Source organism: Crassostrea angulata, chromosome 1 (genome assembly GCF_025612915.1).
Source record: "Crassostrea angulata isolate pt1a10 chromosome 1, ASM2561291v2, whole genome shotgun sequence".
NCBI lineage: Eukaryota > Metazoa > Mollusca > Bivalvia > Ostreida > Ostreidae > Magallana > Magallana angulata.
In genome coordinates this window covers 41409373-41433579 of record NC_069111.1, presented here as the reverse complement: position 1 = coordinate 41433579, position 24207 = coordinate 41409373, and the positions used below count along the sequence as shown (strand labels likewise).

The 24207-nt window shown below is 32.7% G+C and overlaps 4 protein-coding genes across 7 annotated transcripts in view; 2 read left to right on the top strand and 2 right to left on the bottom strand.

Moving 5' to 3' along the window:
- Positions 1-3787, top strand: part of LOC128169127 (perlucin-like protein) — a 29623-nt gene extending 25836 nt beyond the window's left edge. Inside the window, exons 1-5 of one of the 2 annotated variants that reach the window (XM_052835297.1) lie at positions 593-783; positions 857-1013; positions 1150-1229; positions 1507-1591; positions 2354-3787. In XM_052835297.1, the coding sequence (XP_052691257.1) occupies positions 715-783; positions 857-1013; positions 1150-1229; positions 1507-1591; positions 2354-2571 (609 nt within the window). In that variant the 5' untranslated portion in view covers positions 593-714 and the 3' untranslated portion in view covers positions 2572-3787. Of the gene's footprint in view, positions 1-592; positions 784-856; positions 1014-1149; positions 1230-1506; positions 1592-2353 lie in introns of those variants that run through there. The other variant, XM_052835292.1, reaches the window with a different exon arrangement.
- Positions 3788-4491: 704 nt separating this feature from the next.
- LOC128168992 (monocarboxylate transporter 12-like) lies at positions 4492-23453 on the bottom strand. Of its 3 annotated transcripts, XM_052835165.1 has the most exons (6): positions 23114-23453; positions 22848-22971; positions 22331-22474; positions 22004-22147; positions 20953-21789; positions 19865-20175 (listed from the first exon to the last, which is right to left on the bottom strand). In XM_052835165.1, exons 2-6 carry the CDS (start codon positions 22888-22890, stop codon positions 20036-20038), a joined length of 1308 nt encoding a protein of 435 aa, XP_052691125.1. In that variant the 5' UTR covers positions 22891-22971; positions 23114-23453; the 3' UTR covers positions 19865-20035. The 3 variants fall into 3 exon arrangements, with proteins under 3 accessions (XP_052691132.1, XP_052691141.1, XP_052691125.1); XM_052835172.1 differs by lacking the exons at positions 19865-20175; positions 20953-21789 and adding an exon at positions 4492-5494; XM_052835181.1 differs by lacking the exons at positions 22848-22971; positions 23114-23453 and having other exon boundaries at positions 19856-20175; positions 22327-22448.
- Positions 12830-15540, bottom strand: LOC128169014 (uncharacterized). The gene has a single exon (XM_052835188.1). It carries the CDS (start codon positions 15453-15455, stop codon positions 14328-14330), a length of 1128 nt encoding a protein of 375 aa, XP_052691148.1. The 5' UTR covers positions 15456-15540; the 3' UTR covers positions 12830-14327.
- On the top strand, positions 16454-19658 carry LOC128169043 (C-type lectin domain family 10 member A-like). Its single transcript, XM_052835209.1, has 5 exons — positions 16454-16683; positions 16755-16911; positions 17049-17128; positions 17405-17489; positions 18765-19658. Exons 1-5 carry the CDS (start codon positions 16477-16479, stop codon positions 18974-18976), a joined length of 741 nt encoding a protein of 246 aa, XP_052691169.1. The 5' UTR covers positions 16454-16476; the 3' UTR covers positions 18977-19658.
- Positions 23454-24207: the final 754 nt, after the last annotated feature.

The window sequence follows — 24207 nt, the reverse complement described above, 5'->3', positions numbered from 1 at the left end:
AGCTTGTCACCGAGTTTTCGTAATGAAATCCGCCAAGGGTTTATGGAGAGCAAAGAGGACCGAAACACTTGGCTAGCGACGATGAGTTTTCCTAAGAAATACCTTGCGGAATCTTTGGATACTACTGTAATATAAGTGATAATTCCATATCAATTTGATAATTGAAATTATATTATTAATATTGTACCGTGAGTGAATTAGTACAAGCGTTTCATTTTCTCATCAATCATCTATATAATAAAACTTGTGAACCTTTATCAATCGAGTTTGTCTGTGTGGTACCCTGGGGTGGAAAACCCCTCACATAAAAAAATATTACAATTCCTGTTGGTTAATAAGATCCCCACAAGTCTAATTACAGCCACTCCCACTCCCTCACCCCCAGGGGAAATGAATCGAGATATTGTTTCATTGAACATAACCTTTACAATGATATAAAACACCAGTCCAACTTTAAACATAATTAAAATGAAATTGTATCTCTCGAGATGTCCCAAAATATAAGTGAGCTAGCACCTGCTACACATTACAAGCTTTATCCTCTATATAAAGAATCAATGTTGGAACGATCCAACATATGAATACTATCTTATTGTACAGTGCATGCCACATTATAATGAGAACGTTTGAGATTTGTATTTTTGTGTATTCTTGGCGCTGGTCTTCCGTTCAATCCCATCTGAGGCAGAACAATTCAATGAAGACGATGTTTTGATGAAAAATATATCAGAACTTCATTTCCAACTGTTTTCTTCCGTTCAAAAGAAAACAAAGATGATAAAGGTAAACAAGAATAAAATATGTGTCTTCTAATTGTAAACATTTGGTATGTATCTATATTTAATAATTTTAACAGACTGCTGTCTTTGAGACTCAGTGCAGTGGGACAGGCTGTACGTTCAATGGTTGCGAGTCTAGTGGATCCGAAACCTGTGATGGACAGATGTTCACAAAGTTGAACAAAATTCAATTAAGTATCAACGATATTTGGAAAAGAAAACCAGAAGCGATCGGTAGGGTACTTGTACACTGTTTATGAATATTTGTTTTGCTGCAATAAACTGAATTAAATTAACACAAGCTATCTATGGTCGTCACACTCTCTAAATAACAAAACAAAGTCGCTTAGATTATTTAACATTGTCACAGTTTGTAAAGAAGGATGGAAACGTTACAACGGTCATTGCTACCATTTATTCAGCAAAAAAATGAACTGGTTTCAAGCGCAGGTAAAAGTATTTGATAAACTTCTTGTATTGAATACTAAATACTAGTAATTTCCACAGCATAACGTTTTTATAACAAAATTCCGAAATTAATTCTAAAATTGTTAATACATTTTGAAATACTTTGGGCCTTAAAGAGTTGAATTATACTGGGGGGGGGGGGGGGTTAAATTCTTTTAAGATTTCATTGCATTTTAAAATTATCGGGTTCAAAAATATTTCCACATATTTCTATAAATCTGTATTATTTCAACAACCACTTAGTTTATTTTCTTTTAAGGTTTTTTGCAGAAACCAAAAGACAACACTGCTTCAAATCAATGATGCAAATGAACATAACTGGCTCACAAAGAATTTTCCAATTGGTATGTGTATTCCTCACAAAAACTTGCGTAAATACTTCTTATTTCCCTTTTAATTTTACATTGTTCTCAAAACTGTGAGAAACGACAATTGTGAATCTAATATATTGATTAGATTGAATTATGTAACTAGAACGAAGCAGTTTCAGATGGTCTCTTAAAAAATACAAAGATAATGGGAGGTCAGTCTTCATCCCTCTGAGTTATGGCCAATTTATTTTGACCTTTTTGCACTTGAAATGTAATTTCAACCTGATTAGAATTTGTTGTCAGTATTTATGATGGAGCAAACTTTTTTCTTGAAATATTGTTTTGAATTATACACAATGGTCACACTAATTAGAGGGATAACAGAAAAAATTGTATGAAGCTGCATAATTTTTTGTGTTACATTTTTGCACTTAATATAGACAATTTCTTTAATAGTTACTATTTAATTTGAAATAATATTTTAAAAATCAAGAATTTTATAAGATTAATCCAGTTTGCCTAGATATGTATTCAGTATCATTTTGACATAAAAAAAAAAACCCAAAAAACATAGGGGTCATTAATGTCAAATTTTAGATATGTAGCTTCAAAGGTAAATTTCTCGCAAAATTTGGCTGAAAAAAATTAGACATTTTCTATATATTTTACTCTTTCACCACTGTTAAAGTTTGTCAATCAGTCTTCTCCCTTCGGTTTCCATACTTCAAATTACCCATATTGAATGAATGAAGCTAAAAATGTACTCAAATTTCGTTAATAAGCATTTATAAACAGTTGGATACTGGATTGATTTTACTGACATTGGTACGGAGGGGAAATGGGTGACATTATCAACAGGGAAAAGTGAGTACACAAGATGGCACAGTGGACAACCCGATAATTCCGGTGGGAAACAACACTGTGCCTATAATAACTATGTAAAAGGATCCTGGGACGATGTTAGCTGCAAGACTGCGATTCAAGTCGTGTGTGAAGCATCAGGTACGTTGTGATGTGATTGATATTTTTCAGTCGAGAGTTTTAAGATTGGCGTCAAAGAGGTTCGTAAACAAGAGTAGCATAACTTGTTAAATCCATAGTATTCTTCGCTATTGACCTCTTAGCATATCTGATGCGACAACTCATCTTTTGCCTTTAATGAATGGTATTACAGGGATTTGAAATGAACTTAAACAAGCATTGCGTATGTCGTTTATTTAATAGCTCTCATTTCCATGATGCACGCAAATGATTACTTAATGCATTGAAATAATAATATTTGTAATGTCGACTGTTTTTTATTAATAAGACTGCATGGTATTTAGAAGTTTAATTTCAACCTTATTTTTCTTCTTAACGATTAGGTGCTGAATATTAATCACAAGAAAAGAAATCATCGACAACGGTTGAATTACCTGAATAAAGCGGTTAAATTGGTAGTCCATCGTTTTACCTTCAGACTCAATGATACAATTTCTTATAAATAGTTCAAATTAAAAAAAATGATTATAAATAATACAATATAAAAGAGACCAATAAAACAAATTGGCGTTCCAAATTGATCCTTCATCATATTAATCTCAACGTATTAAAAAAAAATTAAACAAAAGAATACTAGAATAACAACCACGCCTAAGACACTCCTTTGCACCTGTTTGTCAGTTGGTATACCAAGTGTTGGGCATTTTAGATTCATATTTAGAGTAACTTGCGCCTTGCAGACATGAAACCAATTTCATCAGTACTCATGAAAAGTAAATGATCCCTATTGGCTCTGATGTCATGAAGTCAAAAGTGTAGATTAAAAAAACAACCTAAACCAAATGTACATATATTTGGTGTGAACATGATATTTAGTACACATATATATCTCATAAGTTTATATACTATTATTGGGAGAGAAATTTAATGAAAAAAACACACACACATAATTATATTCTATGTTATGGCAGAAAATGAAAAACAACATTACATGTACATCTTTGTTCAAAAACAGTTAATACAGGTATCAAAACCGTAAAAAAAAACCATAATATACAAGACTATAGATGACTATGTCTATAACATTATCTATCTACTCTGTCACCGAGATGTATTGCGTTTTCTCTGACATTTTGTACGAAATGCTGGTTCCACAAAAAACAACAGTCCTGCCAACAAAGCCACGCCCCCGGACACGCGGAACGATACCGTCCAGTCTCCCGTCACGTCTCTGATCCACCCTACAATATACAGGTCAAAGTATATACTAATGCATACACTAGTATACCTAAGTACCCTACAATATACATGTCAGAGCATATATTAGTATACCCAAATACCCTACAATATACAGGTCACAGCATATACTAGTATACCCAAGTACCCTACAATACACAGGTCAAAGTACATACTAGTATACACAAGTACTCTACAATACACAGGTCAAAGCATAAAACAGTATACCCAAGTACACAAATCAAAGTATATACTAGTATTCTCAAGTACCATACAATACACGTCATAGCATATATTAGTATACCAAATATATGTCAAATTTCATATAACAAACACAATTACAGTTTGTGTTATCATAATGATGGTTTTTCTACGTTTTCGTGCATGTATTATTAGAAGAATGGAGAGTGTATATTTGGATACTCTACGTTTTGTATTGATGATCAGTATAGGTGAAATTCGACATCAAATGCAGCTAGATTTATTTGCCAATGTTACAATTTGCGTCAAATATGTAAACTCTCATGCTGCATAAAATATTGTGATATAGCTCTTTAATTGATGGACTAGTAGACTGCACATTGACCTCCGACAAATCAATCAAAAAATCAGTACCTTCCTGTTGTAACAAACAGTCAAAGAAAAACATATCATTCATTAACTTCTAAGCCAGCACTATCGATCAAAGGGAACAACTTGAAGGCTTAGGTTTGTGACATGGATTTTCAAGATTTATCTTCATTCAGATATCGTTGTTAATTACTAGAATTACTTATAGTTTAAAATGGACTAATCACCCACTGAAATGAAACGGATTTCATTAACAAAATAAAGCATAAGTTTTTATGATGAAAAAATCTCTACGTTAAAGTATTCACATACCTGCAAGTGGTTGTGAAATGCCAACGGGTAACGATAGACAAAGATTCAAAAGTCCTTGAGCCTGCGGAAGATTTTTTAGGGGAACTATTTCCAGTAATAAAAGGGGAATGAACATAAAGAAAGAACCGGGGAACAGCCCTTGTGTTATTGAATAAACCAACAAGGGATAATATCCCGTAAACCATGGCAAAATAATGGAGGAAACTCCTCCAAGAATAAGAAAAGTTCCAATGATGTTTCTTTTCTGAATAATCTCAGAGTCTGCGAGCAACCCTACGACAGGTCTGGCAAAAATCATTACGCCGCCATTTACGGAAAGTAAAACAGCAACGCGAGCACTGCTCATGCCCTGTACGCGAGCATGGCCTGGTATCATGGTAAAAATTGAAAAATACGCATAAATGCTACACATAAATGCTAGGGCATAAATAAAAAAAGAAGGTTTCCGAATCAACGAGAAATGAAATATCTCTCGTATTGGCCGACGTGTGCTACACTGGCAGCAAGACCTTCTTGGCTTGATGATATCATTTTTCAGCTCGTATGAGTTGGTTTCAGTGCTAGTTTGCTTGCTTAAAGGTATTTTGCCCTTTTGGAGCTCTTGTGGTTGTCTTATCAGTGCTGCACAAACGCAGATGTTCAGGGAGAGAGCACTGATCACTAGGACTGCGCCCTGTAGTCCGTAACAGTGTATCAGAGAATGGTAGATGAATGGGAAGACAACGGAACCGATCCCAGTGCCAAGCAGAACGACACTTATTGCAAGAGCTCGTCTTTTCATGAAGTAAAAGTTTACAACAGTAAAACATGGACTGTAAACCAATCCAAAACCAATACCTGTAACAGAATAGCAAGCTTTTAAGAAATATTTAATTTCTGTCAATTAGTATTACACAATTCATAACTCTTGCTTCTTTACACAGGTGCTTGTGGACTGGACCGTGCACTACTCCCCCCCCCCCTTTCATTTTTTTTCTATATTTAAAAAAAAATTATTTTTTAATATCATTAACAACCCCTCCTATATGTCTCAAGTCGAAAAATAACAGAAATATCACGACTCTGTGGCATTTTATATTGACACTCGTTTCCCCTATATATAAAAAGAGAGAAGGTAAGCAACTCCCGTTTGTTTACATTGAGGTACCACCTGGGAAATTCAAACGACTACTATATCAAAAATCGCTATACCTTTGGTGTCATCTATTTTTCTCACTTCCACACATATCCTTCTATCTGAAAACTGATATAAATTAGCACGCTGAACGTAATCTATCTAATAATACACATTTGTCACTCGCGACCACGATATTTTGAAACGTTCCAAGTAGACGCTACGGAAGTAAGTTGTACAGCGACATCAATGCTAAGAATGATGAATTTTTTATCACATTTTCTACAGAAACAAAAGAATAAGTCTGGTTCAATTCAACGATGTAGATGAAAATAAATGGTTCTCAGGGAATTTTCCAAACGGTACACTATTAACAAATAATATTTGTTATAAACAAATGACTGTACATCTTTGAAATGCATTAGATCTATTAACTTGCGCCTTTCTTTGATCTATAAAATAAAGTATACCAGTGTAATACCAGTACAACGTAGCTTTTTCAATGAATTGTTCTTAAAATGGAAGGTGCCTTTTATGGATCTAATCATGTAAAACATTTTGGCTAATGCAATTCTCTGATATATCATTTACATTATATTTTGAATATAACATATATACATGTACAAATAGTTCGATACTGGATTGGTTTTACTTACATTGACACGGATGGTTAATGGGTGATATTCTCTCTGGGAAAAGTACATTTACCAATTGGAGTAGGGGACAACCTGACAAATTTAAAGGCAATCAGGACTGTGCCTACACCAATTCTATAAATCGACTTGGAATCTTGGACGATACAGAATGTACGGATCATTCTAGTCAGTTGTGAAGCATCAGGTAAGTTTTATGTATTTGACTTGTTTTTACTTGTGTTTTTTCCTGTGTATTGGAGACTTATCTTATTGAGGAAATTCTGGGTTAGTTTACTGTTGGTAATTCAATTTGATTTTGGCATTCTTGTAGTGGAAATTTTATAATTTTTTTTTCTTTAGTTAGGTTCTCAAATCTGACTATGGGCAAATGGAAATATTTGATAATGTTTGGTGACCACAAAGAAATAAAATGATTTGGGAATAACTCATTTCTATATTCATCTCCTCAATGTATTTACTAAGACTTCAGTAGATGGTGGTATAGCTGAAACTTGCGACTCTTTTGCGCCGATATTAAACGGTATACTAAGTAATGCATGAGGCCCATGATTCTTTGGCCTAAACATTATAAGTATCCAATAACCGTGGAAAGGTAAATTACGAAATTGGTTTCATCTCTGTTCAATTGACCATTCTTAATTATGTTTTATTGAAATTACAACAATTCAAAACCCCGATATCCACTACATGTGGATAATGTTAAATAACAAAGTAATTTATTCTTATCTATTTTAAATATCCCGTGTAGTTATATGCAAGTTTTTACAACAAGCGAGTATGATTCCAACAATTTTTTACGGAAAGTGATTGTAGTTCATAGATCTGTTGAAACTGACAAGACTGAAATCTACATGTCACATACATTGATTGGTCGAAACAGGTTTCGAATCCACTTGACTCAACTTAAGAAAAATCAGGGACTGCACAAAAATAGTCATGATGACGTAAGACTCAAATTCCCATAGACGACGATTTGACTGTGTCTTTTACTAACGTTCTGATGTACATTAACAGTAATTTAGTTAATTTTACTTACTTTTTGCAATCAATTTATTAATTATTAATGTAAATATAATTATGATAATATACTTTTGTTGATCTTTCATGCGGGTTATGATGGTAACGATCATTGCAGAAAAAATATAACCCGCTAACTTGGGTTATGTGTTTTTCTGCAATATCGCCACTTTCATAATTTTCCCGCATGAATCACCAAAGAAAGACTTTTATTGACAAGTCACCGATAAAGTTCATACGATAAGTTTTCCCCAAAATGACAAATTCAATATTATTTTATTCCACTACAATAACCCTAATATATCCATGTAAAAGATTTAAAAAATACATTAAAACATATAAAGGATAAATTTTTTTATTTGTTGCATTTTGATGTCAATTCTGTTAAGTACAAGTAGTGTCAGTTTTACTTCTTGAAGGGTTAACATAATGTTTATAATGTACATTGTTTAGAATATGAAAAATAAATAATAAACATATCAATTAAAACTATTTTGATATCAACTGAACTCAAGTGTTATGGTTCTTTGAGTGGCATTTATGTAGGGCAGATATAAAGGAAAGTAATTAAGTTTTTAATGCGTCTAGTATTCATTAAAGTGTAGTACAAATAAACAAGACAGAAACATCTTTCAACATCAACGCAGGTTCATTCTTTTCAGTTTGCCTCTGAATTACAAAACAACAAAGATAACGAAGATTTACAAATTGATTAAGCAAAATCAAATATTGAACATAAATAACATTGTTTGATTCCGTTTATAACCTAAGAAAGAGAAATGAAAATTTAACTTAATGAATGCCGAAAAAGGAGAGAGGGGGAGAGCTTGGTCCGTAGACCAACAAAAGAGTCTCCCGAATGCCCGATGACGGTCGTATTTATACACTTACAGACAATAGAATTTAAATAACAATAGACAGGGCATCAATAGTCTTAAACAAAATTTAAACTGAGTATAAATTTCCGGAATCAAACATATACAAAAACATATAGATATACCACAATAGTAATGTCACTGGGTAACAATCACATGTTTTTATTTCATCCATTATGTATTACACTTAGTCAGTAGTAATATTAGTAGTATTGCTGTAGTAAAATTCAATTCATTCATCTCTTTCATTCAAACAGGTATTGATTTGTAATGGTTGAGTATTGTTTCGGATGTCACGTGATTGTGGTTTAAGTTTTTTTGTATCACGTGATTGTCTTGTAGATGTTGTTTGTGAGAGTAGTGGGGTGTGGTTACTGAGTACGCACGTGTGACATATGATATAGATACATCTGAGCTAGTTTTTCTAATAATTTTATGACAGTAGCAAATACGATACTTCCCATGGTCTCCTACGAGATATATTCTACAATGCAGTTTTCCTCATCTCCACTAGCCAAGGGTTTTCGGTCCACTTTGCTAGGGTTTATGGGGAGCAAAGTGGACCGAAAACCATTGGCTAGCGAAGTTGAGTTTTCCTAAGAAATACCTTGCGGAATCTTTGGATACTACTGTATTATAAGTGATAATTCCATATCAATTTAAGAATTGAAATTATATTATTAATATTGTTTTGTATTAACATGGTATTATAATGATTTGAAATAGATTTAAACAAGCACTTTGTATATTTGATAGCTCTAATCTGCAACATGCACGCAAATGACATCTTAATGCATTGAAGTGTAATAGTAAGTTCTGTTGTCGTTTATTAAGATGACTGCTTGGTATTCAGAAGTTTAAATTTAACCTTTTTTTCCTCTTTACGATTAAGTGCTGAATTTTAAACACAGGAAAAGAAATCATCGACAACGGTTGAATCTACCTGAATAAATATTTATTATAAATAGTTCAAATTCAAAAAATTATTAAAAATAATACAATATAAGAGACCAATAATACAAATTGGCGTTTCAAATAGATACTTCATCATTATAATCTCAACGTTTTAAAAACAAACATTAAAAAAAAGAATGCTAGAATAACAACCATGCCTAAGACACTCCTTTGCCCCTGTTTGTCAGTTGGTATACAAAGTGGTGGGCATTTTAGATTCATATGTAGAGTAACTAGCGCCTTGCAGACATGAAACCAATTTCATCAGTACTCATGAAAAGTAAATGATCCCTATTGGCTTTGATGTCATGATATTAGATCATTAGATCTGCAGATGTATAGGAATAGACTATTTAGTAATTTTAGAATAATGATAAAAAAGTGTTGAAACAGTATTTAATTTTCAATATTTTTTTTCTTCTCTTAAATGTTAATGAAAAACTACGTTGGTGTTGATATATAATTTTTTAGAATTATTTGTTTATTCATTGTATAATTAAAATACTCATAATTCATGTATTGTCTTTGCAACCCATTCCTTCAAAATTAATTGTCGTTGCCTAAGAATTTCAGCATTGTTTTAATTGTCAATATCAAATACTAGTATATTTACATTTCTACAAAAGATTAAATGATAGGAAATTTATATTTGTTTTTAAACAATTGCATATTAAATTACGCTAATTAAAGTACATGCCAATTATATCGGAACAAATGTTGTTATGCTTACAGTACGGTAGTTACATAAGACAAAAAAAAATTCCAGACATTTTACAGTTTACCGCCGAAATTTCTATTATCATTACTGAACATAATAGAGAGAGAAAGTACAGAGTTATCTTTTCTTGGGCGAAGAGATTGAATGTCTGCAGCTGACAGTGGTTTTAATGAGATAAAAACCGAGTTTTTTAGGAATATTCCAATATGAACGTGTTTTTGACAATATTTGCAACATTGTGTGGGAGGATTTGCGTAACTTTTGTCAAATAAGTTGTTTTTTGACTTTGTTTACAAATCATGTCATACTTTTGATTCTTCCGTTGTGTATTCTTAAATTCCATATCAATTTAAGAATTGAAATTATATTATTAATATTGTTTTGTATTAACATGGTATTATAATGATTTGAAATAGATTTAAACAAGCACTGTGTATATTTGATAGCTCTAATCTGCAACATGCACGCAAATGACATCTTAATGCATTGAAGTGTAATAGTAAGTTCTGTTGTCGTTTATTAAGATGACTGCTTGGTATTCAGAAGTTTAAATTTAACCTTTTTTTCCTCTTTACGATTAAGTGCTGAATTTTAAACACAGGAAAAGAAATCATCGACAACGGTTGAATCTACCTGAATAAATATTTATTATAAATAGTTCAAATTCAAAAAATTATTAAAAATAATACAATATAAGAGACCAATAATACAAATTGGCGTTTCAAATAGATACTTCATCATTATAATCTCAACGTTTTAAAAACAAACATTAAAAAAAAGAATGCTAGAATAACAACCATGCCTAAGACACTCCTTTGCACCTGTTTGTCTGTTGGTATACAAAGTGGTGGGCATTTTAGATTCATATGTAGAGTAACTAGCGCCTTGCAGACATGAAACCAATTTCATCAGTACTCGTGAAAAGTAAATGATCCCTATTGGCTTTGATGTCATGATATTAGATCATTAGATCTGCAGATGTATAGGAATAGACTATTTAGTAATTTTAGAATAATGATAAAAAAGTGTTGAAACAGTATTTAATTTTCAATATTTTTTTTCTTCTCTTAAATGTTAATGAAAAACTACGTTGGTGTTGATATATAATTTTTTAGAATTATTTGTTTATTCATTGTATAATTAAAATACTCATAATTCATGTATTGTCTTTGCAACCCATTCCTTCAAAATTAATTGTCGTTGCCTAAGAATTTCAGCATTGTTTTAATTGTCAATATCAAATACTAGTATATTTACATTTCTACAAAAGATTAAATGATAGGAAATTTATATTTGTTTTTAAACAATTGCATATTAAATTACGCTAATTAAAGTACATGCCAATTATATCGGAACAAATGTTGTTATGCTTACAGTACGGTAGTTACATAAGACAAAAAAAAATTCCAGACATTTTACAGTTTACCGCCGAAATTTCTATTATCATTACTGAACATAATAGAGAGAGAAAGTACAGAGTTATCTTTTCTTGGGCGAAGAGATTGAATGTCTGCAGCTGACAGTGGTTTTAATGAGATAAAAACCGAGTTTTTTAGGAATATTCCAATATGAACGTGTTTTTGACAATATTTGCAACATTGTGTGGGAGGATTTGCGTAACTTTTGTCAAATAAGTTGTTTTTTGACTTTGTTTACAAATCATGTCATACTTTTGATTCTTCCGTTGTGTATTCTTAAATTCCATATCAATTTAAGAATTGAAATTATATTATTAATATTGTTTTGTATTAACATGGTATTATAATGATTTGAAATAGATTTAAACAAGCACTGTGTATATTTGATAGCTCTAATCTGCAACATGCACGCAAATGACATCTTAATGCATTGAAGTGTAATAGTAAGTTCTGTTGTCGTTTATTAAGATGACTGCTTGGTATTCAGAAGTTTAAATTTAACCTTTTTTTCCTCTTTACGATTAAGTGCTGAATTTTAAACACAGGAAAAGAAATCATCGACAACGGTTGAATCTACCTGAATAAATATTTATTATAAATAGTTCAAATTCAAAAAATTATTAAAAATAATACAATATAAGAGACCAATAATACAAATTGGCGTTTCAAATAGATACTTCATCATTATAATCTCAACGTTTTAAAAACAAACATTAAAAAAAAGAATGCTAGAATAACAACCATGCCTAAGACACTCCTTTGCACCTGTTTGTCTGTTGGTATACAAAGTGGTGGGCATTTTAGATTCATATGTAGAGTAACTAGCGCCTTGCAGACATGAAACCAATTTCATCAGTACTCGTGAAAAGTAAATGATCCCTATTGGCTTTGATGTCATGATATTAGATCATTAGATCTGCAGATGTATAGGAATAGACTATTTAGTAATTTTAGAATAATGATAAAAAAGTGTTGAAACAGTATTTAATTTTCAATATTTTTTTTCTTCTCTTAAATGTTAATGAAAAACTACGTTGGTGTTGATATATAATTTTTTAGAATTATTTGTTTATTCATTGTATAATTAAAATACTCATAATTCATGTATTGTCTTTGCAACCCATTCCTTCAAAATTAATTGTCGTTGCCTAAAAATTTCAGCATTGTTTTAATTGTCAATATCAAATACTAGTATATTTACATTTCTACAAAAGATTAAATGATAGGAAATTTATATTTGTTTTTAAACAATTGCATATTAAATTACGCTAATTAAAGTACATGCCAATTATATCGGAACAAATGTTGTTATGCTTACAGTACGGTAGTTACATAAGACAAAAAAAAATTCCAGACATTTTTTAACTGAGTGTTTATACGAGATGCAAATAAATCAACACTTGGAAAAAATAATCTTTTACACAATGCATCAAATATATTTGAATTCAACATCCATTCTGTGTCGTCTCTAATTTTCCGACTCTCAAAATCTGCCTCAATGTTATCTTTACCCGGCAAATAAGCCGCTGAAATCCATATGTCGTTAGCTTTAGCTAATAGCCAAATCTTTCTTGTAATATCATTACATTTTGAAGATCTTGTTGACCCGAAATGATTGATACAAGCAACAGCAGTTGAATTGTCAATATGAATCTTTATATGTTTTCCACAAAGAATTGATAAAAAACTCTTCAGTCCTAAAAAGACTGCATACAATTCTAAATAATTAATATTCGGGGCATAAGCAACCTCTGATTCTGTCCAATTACCCCCAGTTTTAGAATCACGTAATACTGCGCCCCATCCGGATAACGATGCATCCGTGAATAACTCAATTTGAGGATTAATACGTCTTATCGGAGCACAAGTGTTCAACGCAGTGTCATAAAACCACATCATATCATAATAAGCCCTCTCTGATAATTTCATAGGAGAATCAAAATTTCCAAAACTCTTTGACAATGCTTCAATCTTCTCAATTTCAATCGTCTTAGAAAACAACATTCCGTAAGGAATTGCCACTGAATAAGCAGTTAATAATCCCAAGAGTTCTGAAATATTGCGAATTGTGTACGAATTTTGTTGAATAAACTTAATCTTTTGTCGCAAGGTAGCTATCTTCTTATCAGTCAGACTTATTGTCATTTCAACAGAATTAATTTCAAATCCTAAAAATGCAAATGACTGCGTAGGTTTAAAAATAGACTTCTCTTCATGTATGATAAATCCCAATTTTTTCAAAAGATCACATGTGTAGAACACATTGTCTGCACATTCTTTAAACGTTGCACCCTGTAAATACACATCGTCAATGTAAACTACAGAGATAAATCCTTTTGATCTTAACGAAGCAAATACTGGCTTTAACAATTTTGTAAAAACTCTTGGTGCCGAACTTAGTCCCATTGCCAGACATGTGTATTCCATAACATTGCCCTTCCAAATAAATCTCATAAATTTTCTAAACTCGTGGTGCACATTAACCGTGTAGTATGCGTCTTTCAAATCGATCTTAGCCATGTAACAATTCTGAGTCATAATATTTAAAACAGACTGAAAATGTTCCATTTTGAAATGTTTGTACACAACAAATTCATTGAGATCTTTAAGATTTAAAATAAGTCTAAAGGATCCGTCGGATTTTGGTACCGTGAAAACCGTAGATATAAATTGATCATCACAATGGTTAGCTTTGCGAATAATGCCCTTCTTCTCGAAGGAAAGAATGAGATCTTCAATTATTTCTGAATCACGCTTACAAGCAACTGTGGGTCTAGCCCTTGTCTGATATGGAATTTCACTAAATTCAATTTTATATCCTCTAACAATATCAAGAATATAAGTATCTGATGTCAATTCTTGCCAGTATTTTATATACTTTGATATACGACCAGCAATGTGTGCACTGACCTGCGAGTCTAGAACTTCTTTGCTTTGTAAGGGGTCCGCACACTGCTGCCCTTGTTCCATACGGATGACTGGGTGTTGTCTCGGGTTTGTTTTCCCCACCCCGTCTTTCCCTTCTTGGATCCATTTGTCCAAGAAGGCCTTGATCCTAAAAAAGGCTTTGTTGACGATTGATATTTGTCAACTTTCTTTCCAACTTTGTTGGCTTCCTGAATCAATTTTAGTTGATCGGCAATGTTATCTCCAAAAAGCATTTCCGTCACCGGAACCTGGTTAGAACACAAGGATCTATAATCCGTGTGCAGATCAGGCTTGATGTTGTTCCTTCGATATTCATTCATGTCATCATTAGCCATAGAAAGGAGAACCACGGTATCCATTAGACTTTCGATTAGCGGTGAAATTTCCTCATTTTCGCCTTTTGGATCCTTTTCAACCAGTTTTTCCAGAACATACGCAACAGGTCCAAAAGCCCGGAGAAGAGAGGATTGTGTTTTCTGAAATTCAATATCCTTTGATCTCGTAGTCGTTGAAATCTTTCTCCAAATTTCGGGATTAACCCTCGGAGTAGAGAGGTAATCACAATTTTCGGGCCGAGGATTCTTCTCCAATAGATCAGTTCTTCTTTTTTCATCATCCTTTTTTGTTTGCCGATCGCGAACAATAGATTTCAGAATTTTAGATAGTTCTGAATTAATACACGGCCCCGTCTTTTCGGAAGAAGTGAATTTGTCTGAAAGTTTAGACAAAATTGAAATATTACCGTCTGGCTTAGTTTCCTCTCTATCTTGCGAAGAGTTTCCTTCTACAGAGAGATTATCTATCTCTATATCATCGTTAGATGATTTTCTTTTCTTGGTAGCGGGCTCCTCACAAAAAGTGTCAATCCGCGCATTTGTGGATTTGATTTCCTCAATCACCAAAGACTGAAATTCTTGAAACTGTCTTTGTTGTGATTCGATCAGAAACTTTATCGAATCGCTTAATGACTCCGGAACAGATTGCTGTTCCTTTATCGGAGTACTTGTTTTTTGAGGACTTCCGAGATTACTCGGGGCATTTGCCACCTCAGTAGATATATCCAAATGTTCGTCAACTTCCAATTCTTTAGCCAGTCTTTGCAGTAACGAATCAGTCATATTTCACAATGTAAAATTCCGCGTAAATTAAATTTCACGATAACAATTATAACCAAAGCACGTGCGCTCGCACTGGGAATAGCAGCAAAACTGATCTGGGAACTAGCAAGCATATCTCACCTGCCCCCACGTTCCTGAATGCCTCGGAGAATTTCAATCAAAGTTCGCCTTACAAGTAAGTCTCCTTTAATTTATCAATTATCATTACTGAACATAATAGAGAGAGAAAGTACAGAGTTATCTTTTCTTGGGCGAAGAGATTGAATGTCTGCAGCTGACAGTGGTTTTAATGAGATAAAAACCGAGTTTTTTTTAGGAATATTCCAATATGAACGTGTTTTTGACAATATTTGCAACATTGTGTGGGAGGATTTGCGTAACTTTTGTCAAATAAGTTGTTTTTTGACTTTGTTTACAAATCATGTCATACTTTTGATTCTTCCGTTGTGTATTCTTTATATCATAGACTGTAGAGCGGATACGATGACCCTGTGAGTGGACCGAAAACCCTTGGTTAGCGAAGATGAGTTTTCCTAAGAAATACCTTGCGGTATCTTTGGATACTACTGTAATATAAGTGATAATTCCATATCGATTCGATAATTGAAATTATATTATTATTATTATTGTACCGTGAGTGAATTAGTACAAGCGTTTCATTTTCATATCAATCATCTAAAATAAACTTTGCGAACCTTTATCAATCGAGTTTGTCTGTGTGGTACCCTGGGATGGAAAACCCATCACATAAAAGAAATATTACAATTCCTGTTGGTTAATAAGTTAACCACAAGTCTTATTACAGCCACTCCCACTCCCTCACCCCCATGGGAAATGAATCGAGATATTGTCTCATTGAAAATAGCCTTTACAATGATATAAAACACCAGTCCAACTTTAAACATAATTAAAATGAAATTGTATCTCTCGAGATGTCCCAAAATATACGTGAGCTAGCACCTGCTACATATTACAAGCTTTATCTTCTATAAAAAGAATCAATGTTGGAACGATCCAACATATGAATACTATCTTATTGTATAGTGCATGCCACATTATAATGAGAACGTTTGAGATTTGTATTTTTTGTGTATTCTTGGCGCTGGTCTTCCGTTCAAAACCATCTGAGGCAGAACTATTGAATGAAGACGATGTTTTGATGAAAAATATATCAGAACTTCATTTCCAACTGTTTTCTTCCATTCAAAAGAAAACAAAGATGATAAAGGTAAACAAGAATAAAATATGTCTTCTAGTTGTAAAAATTTGGTATGTATCTATATTTAATAATTTTAACAGACTGCTGTCTTTGAGACACAGTGCAGTGGGACAGGCTGTACGTTCAATGGTTGCGAGTCTAGTGGATCCGAAACCTGTGATGGACAGATGTTCACAAAGTTGAACAAAATCCAATTAAGTATCAACGATATTTGGAAAAGAAAACCAGAAGTGATTGGTAGGGTACTTGTACACTTTTATGAATATTTGTTTTGCTGCTATAAACTGAATCGTATTGACACAAGCTATCTATGGTCGTCACTATCTCTAAATAACAAAAAAACAAGTCACTTAGATTATTTAACATTGTCACAGTTTGTAAAGATGGATGGAAACGTTACAACGGTCATTGCTACCATTTCTTCAGCAAAAAAATGAACTGGTTTCAAGCACAGGTAAAAGTATTTGATAAACTTCTTGTATTGAATACTAAATACTAGTAATTTTCACAGCATAACGTTTTTATAACAAAATGCCGAAATTAATTCTAAAATTATTCATTCATTTTGAAATACTTTGGGTCTTAAAGAATTGAATTATACTGGGGGGGGGGGGGGGGTAAATTCTTTTAAGATTTCATTGCATTTCAAATATATCGGGTTCAAAAATATTTCTATATATTTCTATAAATCTGTATTATTTCAATAACCACGTTTTTCTTTTCTTTTAAGGTTTTTTGCAGAAACCAAAACACAACACTGGTTCAAATCAATGATGCAAATGAACATAACTGGCTCACAAAGAATTTTCCAATTGGTATGTGTATTCCTCACAAAAACTTGCGTAAATACTTCTTATTTCCCTTTGAATTTTACATTGTTCTCAAAACTGTGAGAAACGACAATTGTGAATCTAATATATTGATTAGATTGAATTATGTAACTAGAACGAAGCAGTTTCAGAAGGTCTCTTAAAATATATAAAATTCTGAAGTTATCCCACTCCTCAATGTACTTGTAACAAGAATTTCCTGAGAAGTATATCATTGAAATTTGTAGACAAAACACACTTAAAAAATACAAAGATAATGGGAGGTCAGTGTTCATCCCTCTGAGTTATGGCCAATTTATTTTGACCTTTTTGCACTTGAAATGTAATTTCAAACTGATTATGATTTGTTGTCAGTATTTTTGATTGAGCAAACTTTTTTCTTGAAATATTGTTTTGAATATATACAATGGTCACAATGAATAGAGGGATAACGGAAAAAATTGTATGAAGCTGCATAAATTTTTGTGTGACATTTTTGCACTTCATATAGACAATTTCTATAATAGTTACAATTTGATTTAAAATAAAAATATTTTAAAAATCAAGAATTTTATAAGATTAATCCAGTTTGCCTAGATATGTATTCAGTATCATTTTGACATAAAAAAAAAAAAAAACCCAACCACATAGGGGTCAGTGATGTCAAATTTTAGATATATGTAGCTTCAAAGATAAATTTCTCGCAAAATTTGGCTTAAAAAATTCAGACATTTTCTATATATTTGCATGATTTAATGCTAAACGTCTTTCACTCTCTCAACATTTAGTTTTGTACAAGTCACACAGGACCTATAGAACATGTCATAAACATATGAAATGTTAAAAATGTGAATATTTAATAAAGTATGATAAAAAGAAAAGTATATTGAAAATTGCTTGTTTCTGTCATTTTCCACTAAAAAAAACCTTCCGCGCAAGAAAATAGTTCCCCCAAAACTTGTTAATTTTTTTAAATCAAATGAATTTTCTTTATGAATGTTGTGTAATTATGAAATGATGATCTTTCTGTGAGGTTTAAATGAATAAAATCATATTACATTCAAATATAATGAACATCTGCGCAATGAAATTAAAACGTGAGGAGTGAGATGCCTTAACGACGAAACAGGAGAGGGGGTGGCTATACTCTTTCACCACTGTTAAAGTTTTTCAATCAGTCTGCCTCCTTTGGTTTCCATATCTCAAATTACCCATATTGAATAAATGAAGCTAAAAAAAAATGTACAATCTCAAATTTCATTAATGAGTATTTACAAACAGTTGCATACTGGATTGATTTTACTGACATTGGTACGGAGGGGAAATGGGTGACATTATCAACAGGCAAAAGTGAGTACACAAGATGGCAAAGTGGACAACCCGATAATTACCGTGGTAATCAAAACTGTGCCTATAATATGAAAGGATCCTGGGACGATCATAGCTGCAAGTCTACATATCAAGTCTTGTGTGAAGCATCAGGTACGTTGTGATGTGATTGATAATTTTCAGTCAAGAGTTTTAAGATTTGCGTCAAAGAAGTTCGTAAACAAGAATAACATTAAGTTGTTAAATCCTTAGTACTCTTCGCTATTGACCTCTTATCATAGCTGTTGCGACAACTCATGTTTTGTATTAACGTGGTATTATAATGATTTGAAATAAACTTAAACAAGCACTGCGTATATTTGATAGCTCTGATCTGCAACATGCACGCAAATGATATCTTAATGCATTGAAGTGTAAGAATAAGTTCTGTTGTCTTTTATTAAGATGACTTCTTGGTATTCAGAAGTTTAATTTTAACCTTATTTTCCTCTTTTCGATTAGGTGCTGAATTTTAAACACAGGAAAAGAAATCATCGACAACGGTTGTATTACCTGAATAAAGCGGTTAAATTGGTGGTCCTTCGTTTTACCTTCAGACTCAATAATACAATTTCTTATAAATAGTTCAAATTCAAAACATTATTAAAAATAATACAATATAAGAGACCAATAATACAAATTGGCGTTTTAAATAGATACTTCATCATTATAATCTCAACGTTTTAAAAAAAAAACATTAAACAAAAGAATGCTAGAATAACAACCATGCCCAAGACACTCCTTTGCCCCTGTTTGTCAGTTGGTATACCAAGTGTTCGGCATTTTAGATTCATATCTAAAGTAACTTGCGCCTTGCAGACATGAAACCAATTTCATCAGTACTCATGAAAAGTAAATGATCCCTATTGGCTCTGATGTCATGAAGTCAAAAGTGTAGATTAAAAAACAACCTAAACCAAATGTACATATATTGGTGTGAACATGATATTTAGTACACAAATATATCTCATAAGTTTATATACTATTATAGAGTGGGAGAGAAATTTCATGAAAAAACACAGACACATATAAATTATATTCACTGTTATGGCAGAAAATGAAAAACAACATTACATGTACATCTTTGTTCAAAAACAGTTAATACAGGTATCAAAACCGTCAAAAAAACCCATAATATACAAGACTATAGATGACTATGTCTATAACATTATCTATCTACTCTGTCACCGAGATGTATTGCGTTTTCTCTGACATTTTGTACGAAATGCTGGTTCCACAAAAAACAACAGTCCTGCCAACAAAGCCACGCCCCCGGACACGCGGAACGATACCGTCCAGTCTCCCGTCACGTCCCTCATCCACCCTACAATACACAGGTCAAAGTACATACTAGTATACACAAGCACTCTACAATACACAGGTCAAAGCATATAACAGTATACCCAAGTACACAAATCAAAGTATATACTAGAATACCAAATATATGTCAAATCTCATATAACAAACACAATTACAGTTCGTGTTATCATAATCATGATGGTTTTTCTACGTTTTCGTGCATATATTATTAGTAGAATGGAGAGTGAATATTTGGATACTCTACGTTTTGTATTGATGATGAGTTTTAGTAAATTCGACATCAAATGCAGCCTAGATCTATTTGCCGATGTTACAATTTACGTCAAATATGTAAACTCTCATGCTGCATAAAATATTGTGACATAATAGTTCTGTAATTGATGGACTAGTAGACTGCACATTGACCTCTGACAAATCAATCAAAAAATCAGTACCTTCCTGTTGTAAAAAACAGTCAAAGAAAAACATATCATTCATTAACTTCTAAGCCAGCACTATCGATCAAAGGGAACAAGGGTTAGGTTTGTGACATGGATTTTCAAGATTTATTTTTATTCAGATATAGTCGTTAATTACTAGTATTACTTGTAGTTTAAAATGGACTAATCACCTACTGAAATGAAACGGATTTCATTAACGAAATAAAGCATAAGTTTTTATGATGAAAATATATATATATATATATATATATATATATATATATATATATATATATATATATATATATATATATATATATATATATATATATATATATATATATATTAAAGTATTCACATACCTGGAAGTGGCTGTGAAATGCCAACGGGTAACGATAGACAAAGATTCAAAAGTCCTTGAGCCTGCGGAAGATTTTCTAGGGGAACTATTTCCAGTAATAAAAGGGGAATGAACATAAAGAAAGAACCGGGGAACAGCCCTTGTGTTATTGAATAAACCAATAAGGGATAATATCCCGTAAACCATGGCAAAATAATGGAGGAAACTCCTCCAAGAATAAGAAAAGTTCCAATGATGTTTCTTTTCTGAATAATCTTAGAGTCTGCGAGCAACCCTACGACAGGTCTGGCAAAGATCATTACGCCGCCATTTACGGAAAGTAAAACGGCAACGCGAGCACTGCTCATACCCTGTACGCGAGCATGGCCTGGTATCATGGTAAAAATTGAAAAATACGCATAAATGCTACACATAAATGCTAGGGCGTAAATGAAAAAAGAAGGTTTCCGAAACAACGAGAAATGAAATATCTCTCGTATTGGCCGACGTGTGCTACACTCGCAGCAAGATCTTCTTGGCTTGATGATATCATTTTCCAGCTCGTATGAGTTGGTTTCAGTGCTAGTTTGCTTGCTTAAAGGTATTTTGCCCTTTTGGAGCTCTTGTGGTTGTCTTATCAGTGCTGCACAAACGCAGATGTTCAGGGAGAGAGCACTGATCACTAGGACTGCGCCCTGTAGTCCGTAACAGTGTATCAGAGAATGGTAGATGAATGGGAAGACAACGGAACCGATCCCAGTGCCAAGCAGAACGATACTTATTGCAAGAGCTCGTCTTTTCTTGAAGTAAAAGTTTACAACAGTAAAACATGGACTGTAAACCAATCCAAACCCAATACCTGTAACAGAATAGAAAGCTTTTTAAGAAATATTTAATTTCTGTCAATTAGTATTACACAATTCAAAACTCTTGCTTCTTTACTGAGAAAAAAATTGACTGACATATAAATTCTTATTATTTTCACTATTTCCTGTTTTGAATTAAAACCAACAATCGACACGCCAATGCAACATATACAACATACATAACTATTGATACTTTAAAGTGCATACCTGAGAACACCCCGTAAGTCAGGATCCAAAGTTCCATTCTTGAAACAAAGGCACTGAGAAAAAGCCCAAGAAATCCGAGGAAACCCCCCACAAACATGGCAACGCGAAAACTGTAAATTTCGGAGGCAAAATTAGCAAATGGTCCTGAAAATGAATTAAAGGTTACTTTAAATTTATTGTTGAATACCAATAAGCCTATGGACGTCTTAATATGCATCCATGTTTAACAAAAATCTATAATCAAAACGAATTTCGACGTGCATATATATAGAAAAATTGCCGTTATTTGTAAAACGATATTAAATGTAATATTTCTATTCTACCTGCCTATAGCAAAATTTAGAAAAATACAAAGACTCGAGATGATCGCGGTGTCTCCTGCTCTGGTGTCATAGAAATCCAAAAGTTCCTTGTAAAGAATGCTGAACGAATTCAGACCTCCCACAGTTATCATGGCCATTAGTGTTGAAGCTAGAAAGAAACAGAGCATCAAAAGGGTTATGGGAATTAGTGCAAAACATAAAATGAATCACTTTGTGGACTTACTTACAGCCTATCTTTTGTTTATTTACCGCTTAAATTTCATTCAAATGTGCCCTAGCTTACGCCATTTATCATGTAACGTATTGTATCAAAAAAAAAAAAAAGCTAGGAACTGTACCGTTATTAATAACGTTTTCCGACTGACTCATAAATAGCAAGTGCAGAATATTGATTGAAAATACAACGGCTGGTGTGGCTCTGTATTTACATTATACGAGTAGAATTAATGCATATCTATATAGTTTTACATGTGCACAATGAGGGTGTCTTTTAAACTTTAAATATTCTTGTAAACACTTACCTATCAACATTACATAACGATATTTGCTCCCTCTCTCTCTCATCGTTACGACGTGTTGGGGTTTTGTTTATCTCATGTGCAACATAACACACGTGTAGTGTATTAACTCAAAATATCTTTGGTTCTAAAAAACACAAACGTCCATGAAGAGTATGAATCATTTTAAAATGGAACGATAGCATAATATTTACAAAGCTTTGATAAGAAATTGTGGAGCATTTGGCGCAACGATATTTATATAAATATATTTCATGCAAAGTACTCACCAATACAGGCAGGATATATGCCTCTCGCTCGCCACCAACAAGTCTAGTGCTGTTCTCCGTGGAACCCAAACAACCTGACTCGTGTTTTAAAGTGGTTTCATTTTCGGTTACATTTAAAATACGGCAATTTTTGGTGGGCAGTATGTTAATTCCATATTATCTTACGATGGTTTATAGTTCATTTACGAAGGTAAAAAAACCTATGTATATCCATCCTATATAGATTGTATTGCCTGATAGCTTTGATTGTAGTTTAACACACGTACAGGTATCATCATAAAAACTGTTAATGTAATACCAACACAGTTGTGGCTTTTCGCCTGAAGATACCACCGACACACGTTTTTTGGGACCAGAAATCAATATGTGACTCGATGCAACGGATATATGTTCGTCATCACAGGTGCTTGATGACAGGATCGACCCCCCCCCCCCCCCAAAAAAAAAGTATATAGACCCCCGGGACTTTATTTTTTTATTATTATTATTAAATTATCCTTTTATGACATATTTCTAATCTAATTTATACATTCATTGCCCAAAATTACTTAAAACAAACATTTTTAAAAAATCAGACCCTCTACATATATAATACAATTGTATATTATATTGTATTATCCATTTTGCTCCATGCAGTTATTTTTTATTTGTTTCTGGGAAAACGCTTTAAAACTAATTTGGAGGATAATAAGACAATTTAGAGATTTATTGTGATTAATAATTGCCTTTATTATTTCATCAAAAATGCAAAAATGTACCAATAAGACGATTAATTTTTTTTTAAATCGTTGGTAGATTTATTTCGAATCTGTGAATATCAATTTATTATTTTGCCTCATAAACACGGCAGAGGTGATTGAATGAAGAATAAAATAACCGAGAATCCTAAAATAGAATGCGTGGCAAGCAAATTAACCCTTTGTCTTGGAAAAAGAATACACATATATTATCTAGGTTTTTTCATGCAACCTCACTTGCTTCCTTGAATTAATTAACTGGATTTTCCAAAGGGAAAATCCGGTCATCGAATTGGCGGGCGGGTGGCTGCCAAAAGGGTATCCCTATTGTACGGATAACTCCTCCTACAGTTCTCA

Bases quoted from the DNA above. Each gene is read 5' to 3' on its own strand.
- LOC128168992 (XM_052835165.1), bottom strand. From the start codon at position 22,890: ATGAGAGAGAGAGGGAGCAAATATCGTTATGTAATGTTGATAG. The intron at 22,148-22,330 runs GCAGGTAGAATA...ATTCATTTTCAG, and splicing joins TTTTCTAAATTTTGCTATAG to GACCATTTGCTAATTTTGCC. The intron at 20,176-20,952 runs GTATGTGAATAC...TGTGTATTGTAG, and splicing joins CATTTCACAGCCACTTCCAG to GGTGGATGAGGGACGTGACG.
- LOC128169014 (XM_052835188.1), bottom strand. From the start codon at position 15,455: ATGACTGATTCGTTACTGCAAAGACTGGCTAAAGAATTGGAAGTTGAC.
- LOC128169043 (XM_052835209.1), top strand. From the start codon at position 16,477: ATGAATACTATCTTATTGTATAGTGCATGCCACATTATAATGAGAACG. The intron at 16,912-17,048 runs GTAGGGTACTTG...ACATTGTCACAG, and splicing joins AAGAAAACCAGAAGTGATTG to TTTGTAAAGATGGATGGAAA. The intron at 17,490-18,764 runs GTATGTGTATTC...ATTTACAAACAG, and splicing joins CACAAAGAATTTTCCAATTG to TTGCATACTGGATTGATTTT.